The sequence below is a fragment of the Rhinatrema bivittatum genome, chromosome 5 (genome assembly GCF_901001135.1).
Source record: "Rhinatrema bivittatum chromosome 5, aRhiBiv1.1, whole genome shotgun sequence".
NCBI lineage: Eukaryota > Metazoa > Chordata > Amphibia > Gymnophiona > Rhinatrematidae > Rhinatrema > Rhinatrema bivittatum.
The window spans coordinates 205685008-205699461 of NC_042619.1; the positions used below are offsets into that span (position 1 = coordinate 205685008).

The 14454-nt window shown below is 45.4% G+C and overlaps 1 protein-coding gene across 3 annotated transcripts in view; it reads left to right on the plus strand.

The window, feature by feature from the left end:
• LOC115092318 (myosin-11-like) overlaps positions 1 to 14454 on the plus strand; it is a 95915-nt gene that overhangs the window by 16814 nt on the left and 64647 nt on the right. For all 3 annotated transcript variants that reach the window (XM_029603091.1, XM_029603092.1, XM_029603093.1), the window contains exon 3: positions 11995 to 12174. In XM_029603091.1, the coding sequence (XP_029458951.1) occupies positions 11995 to 12174 (180 nt within the window). The remainder of the gene's footprint in view (positions 1 to 11994; positions 12175 to 14454) is intronic.

Here is a 14454-nt window from a genome sequence, read left to right on the forward strand (position 1 = left end):
TCAATCTCCATGGTAGATACAATGTCATGAAGAAAGTTTACAGAGTAATTGTAAAAGGCATTTCTGCAGGTAAAAGAGGTTAACCCATGGGCTTGGCCTGGCATAAAACTGCCCAATGATATACATGGGTATAGGGTAGGCTGTGTACATGTGAGTAGAGACATTCCAGAGGCAGGGTTGCATGTACATGCACATAAGATCCAATTTTAAAAAGCATTTAGACTCTTAAAATTCGGTTTTATATGTGTAAATATATTTTACTCGAGTAAGTGGGCTTTTGAAAATTGCTACAATATATGCCCGTGATAACATGGGTGGTGGTGGCTTGGGAAACAGCCAGTGGGATAAAGAAGGTAGACTCTGGCTGTTTCCTTCTATACAATTTTATTTACAAAAACAAAAAATAAACAGCTTCAAAGGCTGCTTACCTCAGCAGTCCTTCCTTGTAATTTCAAAAGCATCAAACATAAGTCAAATGATGGTATTCTGGCTTCCTGTCTGTTCCCCCGGAGCCTTTCTGTCCCTTCTGGGCACTAACTATTTATAGTATGGTAAGGGGAGCCTCCCTTCAGCCAGAATCCCTTGCGGGGCTGATCTTTAGGGAGGACCGGGCTAGATAGCTGTGGCCAGTCCCCAGGTTCTGGTGCAACCATTAGGTAGGACTAGATGGTCGCCTAGGGCGATGTTAGTTGGCAGAGCACCACCGGGACATGAAAGAGCAGCGCCAAGTTCTGTATGTCCAAAAATGTTTAAAGGGTTACAAAAAAAAGTGAAAGAAATCCTACAGCATTCGCTGAGAGAGAGAGAGAGAGAGAACTGTAAGAGGGTGACCGCTGACAGCGACACATTCAACTCAGGGTGGGTTTGGTCTGCCTGGGGCGCTATAGACCCTTGCACCAGCCCTGCCAGTCTCTTAAGGTGGTTTGAGAGAGTTTCCTGTACACGCTCTTACAATGCCATTGAATTGTCCTTAGGATTTACTCACAAGTGCACTTTACTCAAGTACAGGGCTTTTGGAAATTGCTCAGTAGTAGTTAACATTTATGCACGTAACTCCTTTTAAAATTACCTCTTTAACTTCTCTTTAACTTCTACATTTCCAAACTTCTCAGGGGAAGTTTGGAAATGTAGGGGATTTATCAACCAATGTTGCATGCACTTTTCCCTGCAACCTAATCATTTTCCTACAGCCTATGCCAAGACCACCTTGTTACGACTGTCGCTGCCCAACGTCTCCGCCCTCCTTACCTCTCTGGCGACTCCTCCCGCGGTTGACGGACGTTTGGCTGCCGCGGCGTCTGCCTGCCATCCTCTCCGGCATCCCCTGTCCGGCTTGGGCGCTGCCTCCCGCCATACTGTCCAGCTACCTTAGGGGGCGCGCGCTGCACGGCCCTGCTTCAAATACTTTCTTTGGCGCGAACCTCAGGGGCGTCCCCCTGTGATAACGTCACGCATCCCGGATACAAAAGGCCTACACTACTGCTAGCTATTCGAGTTAGCAACAGGTATTCATACTGGTGAACTCCTTACGGATGGGATTCGCTCTCAGTACCTAGCTACTCTGCCTCTCCATTATTGGACTTACTCTATTTGGGGTACCCGCTCCTCGGGGATCTCTCTCTTCTATATCAGGTCGCTGTCTGGAACCAGTACTCACTCCTCGAGGGCCCATGTTCCCGGACTCGCTGCCTGGACTTCACTTCTGCCTGGAAGATACCGCTGTCTACACCATCAGTGAGTTACTATCTACTTCTCTCTCAGAGCTGTTCCCTGGTACCAGGTACTCGCTCCTCGAGGGCCTGCCTCTACTCCAGCTTCTGTGATTCCTACCGAGAGAAACTGCTGTGTGAGTACTCAACCAATGAGGCTCTATTCCAGAACCCTGCATATACTTCATTGTACTCACTATCTCAGTTTCTCTTCACTACAGCACAGCCATTGTGGGATCGCTGTTCCAGAGCCCTGAGGGACTGCAAGCCCAACCGAGCTTCATCTCTGCTCACTACTGCTACCTCTGGTGGCTCCTCAATACTGTTAATAAAAGATCCATCTGTGTTGTGTGTCCTAAGCTGAGCCTGACCTGTGGCCCCTCATGGGACTTCCCCCCCATGGGCGTGGTCAGCAGCCACAGTGTCCAAGGGTCCACCCAAAACCTTACAAACAATAATACACCTACATCTTGTCTTATCTGGACGGAACAGCGTTGGCTTGGGCCTCTTCACTGTGGGAGCGCGATGATCCTATTCTACATGATCTTGCTAGGTTCCTTGAACTGTTCAGATCAGTTTTTGATGATCCCGCCCGGCATACTACTGCAGGATCTTCATTGGTTCACCTGAAGCAAAGTAGTAAACCTTTATCAGACTTCGCCATAGAATTCAAGACACTGGCGTCTGAATTACATTGGAACCCAAAATGCCTGAGGACCATCTTCTTTGAGGGATTGAACTCTCGTTTGAAAGACAAGCTGGCAGCTCGTGAGATGCCTGAGACCTTGGCTGAACTGGTGAAGTTGGCAACAAAGATTGATCGCCGACTTCGTGACAAGGTTCATGACACTCGAGTTAAAACTACACCCAGTCCTGTTTCCTTGGGTCCAGTTGCTGGCGAAGAAGAACCTATGCAATTAGGCCGCAGTCACCTAACGTCAAAAGAGAGAAGAATGCGGAAGAGGTTGGGTGTATGTAAGTATTATGTACAAGCTGGCCATACTGTACAAACATGCCCTATATGTCTGGGAAACTGGCAGACCTAAGTCCTGCGGGAGGACTCTACTTAGGACTACCTGCACCCTCTCCTCCACTCTCTCTTCCTGTATCCTTGATCTGTGGACCCTTAGAATACCAGAGGCAATTTTATTTTGAAACGATTTGTGGAGCACCTGCGGATCCTCACCACCACCAAAAGTTCATAAGTTCATAAAATGATGACTCCACTACTCCTGTCTTCAATTCATGGGGAGCCCTTACCAGGCGAAGTAACCCAGCTCACCTCCTTCTTTGTCCTAGAGAAGGCCATGCACCCTATAGTATTGGGGTTAACGTGGCTGCAGCAGCATATGCCTCAATTCAATTGGGCCACTCTGGAACTTTCACGTTGGGGTCCAGACTGCCATGGTACATGTCTGATGGAGGTCTCTCCTATACCCTGCATGCCAACTACCCCATTGATGCATGGGTTGCCGCCTCAGTATGCATCTTTTCAAGATGTATTTTCCAAAGAAGCCGCAGACGTACTCCCTCCACACAGATCCTATGACTGCGCCATCAATTTGAAGCCTAACACTGAAGTCCAATGAAGTCCAGGCAGTTAGTCCGTGGTAGAAAATAAAGCTATGTCTGAATACATATAGGAGAAAAGGAGACAGGCTTCATAAGACCCTCCAAGTCTCCTGCCGGTGCAGGCTTCTTCTTTGTGGGGAAGAAAGATGGGACGTTGCGTCCATGCATTGACTACAGAGGTCTAAATGAGATCACTGTGAAAGACCGCTATCCCTTACCACTCATCTCAGAGCTATTTGATAGACTACAGGGAGCCAAGATATTCTCCAAGCTTGACCTCAAGGGAGCCTACAATCTAGCTCACATTCATGCTGGCGATGAATGGAAGACAGTCTTCAATACCCGGGATGGGCACTTTGAATATCTAGTGATGCCCTTCAACTTGTGCAATGCCCCAGCTGTCTTCCAAACCATGATGAACGACATTCTGCATGATCTACTCTACAAATGTGTCGTTGTGTATTTGGATGACATCTTGATATTTTCCCAGGACTTGAACACTCATCTGGAAGATGTCAAAAGAGTACTGCTAAGACTCCGCAAGAACCGTCTATACGCCAAGTTGTCAAAATGCGAGTTCCACAAGGAATCTGTGCCTTTCTTAGGGTACATTGTTTCCAACCAAGGTTTCCAGATGGACCCGCAGAAGCTGGAGAGCATTCAGAAATGGACACAACCCACAGGTCTAAAGGCTCTTAGATGATTTCTGGGATTTACCAACTACTACAGAACATTCATCAAGAACTATTCCTCACTAACTGTTCTGCTTACAGCAATGACTAAGAAAGGTGCCAACGTTGCCAATTGGTCTACGGAGGCAGTAACAGCATTCAAGCAAGCCATGTCTCCGACATCCAGATCCAACCAGGCCCTTCATCATTGAGGTCGATGCCTCAGATGTAGGTGTAGGGGCCGTGCTAAGCCAGGCTGGTGACTCTAAGAGCTTACACCCATGCTCATTTTTCTCCCGTCGTTTCTTGCCAGCGGAGAAGAACTACGGCATGGGGATAAAGAACTCCTGGCAATAAAGATGGCATTTGAGGAGTGGCACCCCTGGCTTGAAGGTGCACAACATCAGATCACAGTTTTTACAGACCATAAAAACCTGGAGTACCTCCGCCACGCACAGCTCCTAAACCATAGGCAGGCAAGATGGTCCCTGTTCTTTAACAAATTTGATTTTGTGCTGAAATACTGCCTTGGAGATAAGAACATCAGAGCAGATGCCCTATCTCGCTCATTTCTCTCTGAGGACGTACCTGATGAACACCAACATATCATAGACCGTTGTACCCAAGATCCTAAGGAAAAAGCTGTTAGCTTGGGCTCACGATTCTAAACTGGCTGGATACCCTCGTCAACGCAGAACTCTGGCAAAACTACAGAAGTACTACTGGTGGCCCACCATGAAGGAAGACATGTTCTCCTATGTTGCTTCTTGTTCCAATTGTGCCAGACAGAAACCGCCACCTGGTCTGACAGAGGAACCCAATTCACAGCTAAGTTCTGGAAAGCACTGTGCAAGAAGTTTGATATCTCTCTCGACTTCACCTCTGCATACCATCCTCAGTCTAACGGGCAAATGGAGAGAATGAATAGGACACACAAACAGTTCATTCGTGCCTATGTGGGTACTCGTCAAAATGACTGGGCTGAACTATTGCCCTGGGCTGAATTCACCATTAACTCTCATCCAGCAACATCTACTGGATCAACACCATTTGAAGTGGTCTACGGATGACTACCATTACCACCCTTGCCACTTCCACTTTCAGTGTCGTCCTTGGCAGCTCAATCTACTGCCAAAGATATCCAACAGCTATGGACTAAAACCAAAGAGATGCTCCGTAGAGCAGGACAAAGAGCAAAGGAAGGCTACGATGCTCATCACTGCAAGGCTCCAGAATTCCAGCCTGGTGACAAAGTCTGGCTGTCTACAAAACATCTAAGACTCAAGCTACCATCAGGTTGTTTTGCTTCACGCTTCATTGGACCCTTTCCCATTCTCTGACGACTAGGTACTCTTACGTACAGTCTGAAACTTCCACCAGCATTGAAGATTCATAATGCGTTCCATGTCTCACTACTGAAACTGCTAGTCCTTAGCAAGTTCTCAACGAAGACACCTGAACCTACACCTATTGATGCAGAAGAAGACATCGAATACAAAGTAGACGCTATCCTTGATGTGAGAAAGAGAGGCAGAGTATGGGAATACCTCCTGTCATGGGAGGATTATGGACCTGAAGAAAACTCTAGGGAACCTTTGGCAAATATCATGGATAAAGAGATGCTTCAGCAATGCCACAGAATGCATCCTCAGAAACCAAGACCAGGTAGGAGGTCTGGAGGGGGCCCTTTGAAGGGGGGTACTGTTGCATCCGTCGGTCTCAGATGACTTCAAGCCTTGTGCCTCACCTTTTTCTCTGCTCTCCCCACTAGCCTTGGGAAGATGGCTGCCGCCGCGTCCTCCAGCGTCCCCAGAACGGCTATGGCAAAGCCTCACGCCATGTTTCTCCTAAGGGCCTCATAGGGTGCGCACGCCACCCACGTCTTTATCCACGTCATGGCGGGAACCTCGGGGGTGTCCCCCTTGAGTGACATCATGCCATCCGGGTATTTAGCCTATACTTGTTTGCTAGCTTGTCGAGTTAGCAAGGATTGGACTCGTCCTGTCTAACCTACTCTGCCACTTCCTTGCTGCCGCTGGAAGCCCTCTCTGCCCTTCGGGGTATACTCTAACCTGGGTACCCGCTCCTTGGGGGCCCTCTGCTTTATTTCAGGTGCCTTACTGGGATCAGGTACTTGCTCCTCGAGGGCCTGCTTGCCCTGCCTCGGTGCCTGTTACCATTGACTTCTGCCTGGTGGAATCATCAACCTTACAGCTACCATCTAGTGCAGGGGTCAGGAACCTATGGCTCGGGAGCCAGATGTGGCTCTTTTGATGGCTGCATCTGGCTCGCAGACAAATCTTTAATGAAAAAGTAAAAATCTAACAAAATCCCCCACCCTCCTGACGCCCCCCCAAGACCTCCAAAATTAATTTACTACAACCCCCACCCTCCTGACCCCCCCAAGACCTGCCAAAAGTCCCTGGTGGTCCAGCGGGGGTCCAGGAGTGGTCCGGGAGCGATCTCCTGGACTTGGGCTGTCGGCTGCCAGTAGTCAAAATGGCGCCGACGGACCTTTGCCCTCACTATGTCACTGGGGTCGACCAATGGCGGCGGTAGCCCCTGTGACATAGTAAGGGCAAAGGGCAAAGGCCGTCGGCTGCCAGTAATCAAAATGGCGTCGACGGCCCTTTGCCCTTACTATGTCACAGGGGCTACCGCCGCCATTGGTCGACCCCAGTGACATAGTGAGGGCAAAGGGCCGTCGGCGCCATTTTGACTAATGGCAGCCGACAGCCCAAGTCCAGGAGATCGCTCCCGGACCCCCGCTGGACCACCAGGGACTTTTGGCAGGTCTTGGGGGGATCAGGAGGGTGGGGGTTGTAGTAAATTAATTTTGGAGGTCTTGGGTTGCGACAGGAGGGTGGGGGGTTGTAGTAAATTAATTTTGGAGGTCTTGGGGGGCGTCAGGAGGGTGGGGGGTTTTGTTAGATTTTTACTTTTGTATTAAAGATTTGTTTGCGAGCTCTGGATCACCAGGGACTTTTGGCAGGTCTTGGGGGGGGGGGGTTAGGTGGATGGGGGGTTGTAGTAAATTAATTTGGCAGGTCTTGGGGGCGTCAGGAGAGTAAGGGGTTGTAGTAAATTAATTTGGTAGGGCTTGGGGGAGTCAGGAGGGTGGGGGGTTGTAGTTAGTATGGCTCTCACGGAATTACATTTTAAAATATGTGGCGTTCATGGCTCTCTCAGCCAAAAAGGTTCCCGACCCCTGCTTAGAGGATCCTTAGTTGTGGGGGGAGTGAGGGGTAAAGCCTGGGATAAGCATAGAGGATCCTTAGTTTTGGGGGGGAGTGAGGAGTAAAGCCTGGGATAAGCATAGAGGATCCTTAGCTGAAGGGGAGTGAGAGATAAAGCCTGGGATAAATACAGATGATCCTTAGCTGTGGGAGAGAGTGAAGGTCAAATCCTGGATAAGCATAGAGGATCATTAGCTGTGAGGGAGTGAGGGTTTTTGTGTTTGTGTGTTTGAACGGGAGCCTGCTTGGATGTGTGTGTGTGTGTGTGTGTATGTGTAAATGTGAGACTGCTTATATTGTGTGTGTGTGTGTGTGTGTGTTTGTGTGTGCAGGAATGGGAGCCTGCCTGTGTGTGTGTGTGTGTGTGTGTGTGAATGGGAGTCTGCCTGAGTGTGTGTGAATGGTAGCTTGTCTGGGGTGGTCATGGTGGTGTTTGTGAATGGAAGCCTGCCGGAGTGTGTATGTGTGTGAATGGGAGCCTGCCTGGGGGTGAGGGTGTGAGTGTGTGAATGGGAACCTGTGTGCGTGTGTGTGTGTGTGTGTGTGAATGGGAGCCTACCTGGATGTGTGTATTTATAAATGGTAGCCTTTCATTTGTGTCTGTGTGTGTGTGTGTGTGAATGAGAGCTTACCTAGGGGTGTGTAAGTGACAGAGAGAGCATATAGAACCTGTGTGTTTGAGTGAGAGTGGTAGCCTGTATATGAGAGTGAGAGACTGTGTATGTATGGAAGTGGGAACAGGAGCCTGCATGTGAGAGCCTGTATGCTTCTGTGGGAATATGAAGCTGTGTGTGAGAGAGCATGTAAAAGTGAGAGCCTGTGAGTGTGTTTGTGAGGGGGAATTTCAGACAACACGTGAGAGCCTGTGTGTGTGAGCATGTGACAGTGAGAGTCTGTGTATGTATGTATGTACGGGAGTGGGAACCTGCATGTGTAAGAGAACATGTGAGAATCTGTGTGAGAGAGCATGTAAGAGTGAGAGCTTGTATGTGTCTGTAGAGGGGAATGGGAGCCTGTGTGTTAGAGGCAGCATGTGAGAATGATAGCCTGTGTGGGTGTGTGGGTGTGTGTGGGAGCCTTTATGTATGTGAAAGAGAGCATGGAAGAGTGAGATCCTGTGTGAGAGAAAGTGTATGTGTGTGTTAGAACACATGTGAGAGAGAGCCTATGTGTATGTATGAAGGAGAAAGGAAAGAAGGCAGGAGGAGAAAGAAGAAACAAAGAATAAAAGAAACCCTGGAAAAGGAATAAGGAAAAGAAAGACAAGGGCAAAAAAGAGACTGGGACCAACCGATTAGAAAAATAAGATCAGCAACAAAAAAAAATATGTTGCTTTCAGCAACTGGAATAAGCCATCTTTGGGAATGTGCATTTCTTATATATATTTATATTTTGCTTTTTCTTCAGTATTCCAGAGTTCACAGAGTCTGGTTTCTCTGGCTTTCCATTTCAGTTTTGTCTGCATATTTCTGTTTCAAATTTGTAGTCCCTTATTCTGTATTAGGTAAGGGTCTGTCTGTGTTGTTCATGTGTGACAGAGATGCAATATTTTGGCTAGCGTATACTTTGTAGGGATTTATAGCAGACTGATTTGTTCCCTTTGCCCACTAGGTAGTGTATTATAGTGTTCTTTAATACACTATACTATGGCTTTATGTTTGCCTTGGTGCATTTTCATAGATAAGGTTTATGCTATTTGAGTCCTGAGAGTTAGTACTGTTATGGTATGGCAAGGTTCTAGGTATTTATTTATTTTTGCAGGGGTTAGTGTTACTTCACAAAGTGTTTGGCAGGGAAGGGAATTTGTTTTGCTGTCACGGGGGTGACATAGGAATTTGAATATTTTTTTGCATGTCCTAATTCTGTTCTGTACCTGTTGCAAATTTGTTTATGATGATTATTATGATTATTGGTGTTTTATTGTAGCTATGATATTCTCTGCATTTTTGGAACGAGGATTCATAAAAGAATACATTGGTATTTGTTTTATGACATGATTGGATATGATATTTCTGTTAAGTGTTCTTTGTTTACTTTTTACTTTGTAAAATGCAATAATTATAAAATAAATTACTACAGATTAATAAAGCATTTTTAATGTTGGTAAGTGCTTGAAGTAATAGAATATTTTAAAATGTCACTCATGGTGCATGATGGCTGTTGCAGACTACTCAGAAATCCATTGTAGGGTGCATGCTAAGGCATTATTTATTGACAAGATTACAACCTGTAGGGCCTAGAATTGTATGTCTACTGCCTACGCATGTTAACTTTGGGCCCCCTCCAAAAAAGAATTCACAGAGGAAGGGTTTGGAAAGGGTACATACAGGGGCGGCTCAAGGCAATCTGCTGCCTGAGGCGAGGGATGAGATGGCCTCCCCCACCCCACCCCACCCCTAAGGTGTGGCACAGGTCAAATCAGCGAAAGGGAAGGGGTCCCCCTTAGAGTTTGGCCTTTTTGGTGATTTGAAATGCTAGGGAAGGGGGGAGGTATGGCCAGGATTCCTAGAGGAGAGGCAGAGAGAGTGGCAGTACTAATATTTCTAAGAAGCTGTAATCCTGTCACACTCCCAGGAACCCTACCACTTTCATCCCACCCTTCCCCAGCATTTACACCCTGGAGAAGTAGGAAATGGGTGAATTGTGAGGGTCTGGGTATGGCAGGGGCGGATTGGCCTATCGGGGGATCGGGCATCCCCTGGTGGGCCGGTTGCTCTAGTCACGTGGTCTGCCGAGCATGGCTGTGACAGAGCCGGCTGGGGCGGCGAATCCCCGGGCCGGTCGTCAGCGGGAATCCGCCCCTGGTGTATGGCATTCACTTTCAGGGTTGGTGCAAGGTAATTAGGTGCCCTAGACAAACATTACAGCTTTGTTCCCCCACCTCTTCCGACATATGTTTAAAAATTATGCATTAATAATAGTTTACAGAAAAATGAGCATTGAGTGTGAAATCTTATGAAGTAAAAAACATCAACTATAACATGTATATATTTATATTTCTGGGGTGCCAACCACAAAACCCTGCAAAAAAAAGAAAATTAGAACCCATAAGATATTAGGCCTATTTAACAAGTGTTGGGTTTAGGCTTGCCCTCAGAAAACCATGAGTAAACTGAACTACAGTTACAATATAGGAAACTTCCCATACTAAAACAGCACTAATTGTCAACACTCACAGTAACAATTGTACCTAAGAAAAGGCAACATTGCAAATACTACACCAGGTCTTAAAACATCATAGCAGACGGAACAAGTCAAGCTGCTATAGATCCCTACACAGAAACTACATGCTAACAGAATACTTCACCTCAATCACACATACGGAATACAGAGAGACTCTCACCAAATACAGAGTAAAGTTAATAAAGTATAAACTGAAATGTGACAAAAACTGAACTGGAAACAGCAACAAGCCGCACTCTGTAGGCAGTACAACAATGGAAAACAGAAACATCACCATTCCTCATTAAACATCAAACAATAAAATTAAGAAATATCATATTAGTAAAACCAAACTCATAAAAATACTAAAGATTTCAAAATAGCTGATGAACAGAACATCAAGAGATTGCAAACATATAACATTGTTTTTTTTAAATTTCCCAAACATCAATAAAATATTTCAAAACAGCAGACACATCTAACACCCAATAATTAAAACTAAGCTAAAATAAATCCTTTGTTCTCCATAGCTGGGAACTTTAGATTCCAGTTACCCTGAGATTGTCATGGATTAGTCGATAGGAGGTTTGCACAAACTTTCTCCTGTCTCTCATACACACTCTAACACACATGTTCATTCTCACACAAACTTCCTTATATTCTCTCACATACATGCTCACTGGTTCACATAGGGGCCGATGCAATACTGTGTGCAGCAGCTAGCGCACGGCTTAACACGCGATTGGATGTGCATTTTGGATATGTGACCATAACCCCCAATGCAATACAGGGATTAGCGCGTCCAAATCACCGCTTAGCTAATAGTGCTCATCACATGTAAATTCCATGTAGATGAGGCTATTAGCTAATCCCCGAGGTGCAAAAGATTTCCCGCGTGGCCAATGCACCCATTGCAACGTATCTAGCATAAAGGTTTGCCATGCTGAAGAGCTCATTGAAAATAAAGAAAAATCCTGATTTCTGTGATTTCTCCTAATAGTATTGTTGTGATGCTAAGTAAGGGGAGCCAAAGAAAGCAGATTTAGGTTAAAAAAAAAAGTTTTTGAAAAAAAAAAATACTGGACGCCCAATATACACACACAAGATACACGGTTCAGGCCGTGTATCTTGTGCATGTATATGCCGGTAGTGGGAGAAGATGGACGCTCATAGATTGAACATCCATTTTCCCAACCTGCACTGACAGCCACCTCTCCTGTGCGCCCAATGCTGAGGAGGTGCTAGGGATGCTCAGTTTTCCCTAGCACCTCCTTTTTAGCGTGCCCCCTAATATAAATATTGCATCGCTTGCCCAGGAGAGGTGGCTGGGCGTGCATTAGGAAAACGGGCGCTCAGTACTAAACCTCATTCACATTGCACTGATAGATGTGAAGCATGAATATGGAACAAGCTGCTGAAGAGAGTACTCAGAGAAGGAAACTAACATACATGCATTTTATTCCCCCCAAAAATATGGGGATAATGAAAAGAGACCTAGGAATAAGACCAAAAAGGAATCAATAGCATGAAGAATATTTATTGGAAGTTTCTAATAGAGCAATGCTGCAGCATATGGACTGGTTAATGCATAATCCTGAAGTTGCTTTGTTTTGTTTCTTTTTCTTTTATTTTCATTTTAACCAGATGGTGGAGGCGGTGGAATCTCAGGATATCTCTTTACCCTTATTGAAAGCTATATTGATGGAAAGAGAAGAGAAAATCAATCAACTAAGCAAGGATCTTTGGAAAATGCAAACTGAAAATCATCGGCTGATGGAGGAAAAACACTTTCTTCTATCGGAAAGTAAAAATTTTACGAGAGAGGTAAGACATTTGAGGATTGAAAGGTTTGTTATTGTAAAAGGGGAATTTATAAGTCTAATGATTGAGGATTTGTTGAAGTTAAGTGATTGATGATTGGGGGTTTGTAGCAGTAGGTGGTTGGTGCAGAGCTGGTGCAAGGGTATTAAACGCCCTAAGCAAACCTTACAGATTGACACCTGCCTCTCCCGCCCCCCCCCCCCCTCCTGGATTGCCTCCTTACACAATTAAAATGTATACATTTATACATATATTTTATATGAAAAAAGACATTCTGAGGTAAAAAATATCACTTACAATGTGTATGTTATATATACAGCTCATATTAGGAAAACAGAACAAGTTAGGCTGGTATAGATCCCTATACAGAAACTATAGGCTAGCAGAATATCTCACCTCGATCACATAAGCAGAATATACAGATCCTCACAAAATACAGACTACAGAGACCATAAAGCATAAATAGAAACTTGTGGACAAAAACTGAACTGGAAACCGAAAGAAGCTAGAACTTATTTGCAATACAGCAATGCAAAAACAAAATCACCATCATTCCTCAGAAAACATAAAACAATAAAATAAAGAACTATAAAACATCATAACAGTAAAACCATGCAAATCAAAAGAATAAATATTTCCAAACAGTTGATGAATAGAAAAACACCCAATAATTTAAAAAATCATATAAAATTATTTTTAACTTTCCCAAACACCACTAATAAAATATTTCAAAACAGAAGTCACATCAAATAAAACTAAATAATTAAAAGTAATAAGGATAAAAACAAATCCCCCATTCTCCATGCCTGAGAATTTTTTATTTCCAATCACCCTGAGATTGTTGTGGATTATTTTGCATTTGGTGGTCTGCGGGGTAAGGCCGTGGACTGCCGCTCTTCCCTCTAGCCCTGATACCATGGCAGACCTCCCAAGCAGCGATGCGGCCATCCACTGCGCTCCTGTGGGCCTGACACGGCCTGTGTCAGAACACCGCCGTCCATGCTCAGTGTCTCTCTTAGGCGCGCACTTGTCTGGCCGGGAATTAAAGGGCTTGCAGCAGGAAATCCCCCACAGCACCCAATTCTGATGTCATTGTCATCATCCCTTAAAAGAGCCTCGCTCCCATCAACCCATGCCTCGGCAAAAGGTTGACTACCCCCAAATAAAGTGCATTGCCTCAGTGTGTTCCTGTGTTCCTGATTGTTGTTCCTGCATTCCAGTCTGTGTTCCTGAGTTCCTGGTTCTTGTTTCCTTGGTTCCTGTTTGGCAGACTTGATCTGTATTCCTGAGTTCCTTATCTTCATCTTCCCTATGGTCAATCTTCATTTTCTTGTCTTCAGTGTCTTCTCTGCCCACTTGTGCTGTTCCTTGCCTTCTTGCCTGCCTCTCTATCCCTTGGTCCCCTCGAATGGATCTCTGCTTTGACTTCAGCTTGGAACCTTGACTCTGGTTGAATTCCGTCTGTCACTGACCACTGCCTGAACCTTGAGTCTGATTGATTGCTGCCTGCCCTGACCGTTGCCTGACGCTGACTCTGTCTGTATTCTACCTACCTGTAAACCTGGCCTGTGACTCGATTTCCTCTATGATCTTCACCTCAATAGAAGAGGCCCGTGCCTAAGTCCTGCTAGTCCTGGCACCCAAGAGCTGAACCTAAGGGGAATGTGGGCTGGTATAGGTGAAGCACCAGTTGGGCCCTGCCACAGCCAGCTCTGCCGGTTGACAGTGGGAACTTGCAGGTTGCGCCAATTCCACCTCAGTCCAAGGGTCCACGCCCGCAACAGATTAGTGGGAGGGAGGGGTGGTAGTGCACACGCTCTCCAATAAATGCATGTTCTATTACTTGACATGCTCACACACACACACATGCACACATACATACATATATATATATATATACATTCTTTTATTTATTTATTTATTTTATTTATTAACTTTTATTTACCGACATTCGTGCAGCACATCATGCCGGTTTACAAAGAACTCAGGTGGGTGATACAATAAAACAATAAAACAAAAACAATGTACAAAGAATAAAACAAAAGTAAAACCATAACGATGTAACCTTGGAACAAAATACTATTCCTTTTTCATTCCTTCCCACAGACATGCTCTTTCTGACACACACACATATATAAACTCACACATACATGCTCTCTCTCACTCATAGAGATGTTATCTTTCCCACATACTCTCACATGTTCTCAAACACAAACATTTTCTCTCCCTCTCATGCTCTCTCTCTCTCACATACACATACTGATTTGCTCTTCTTTCCCTCCA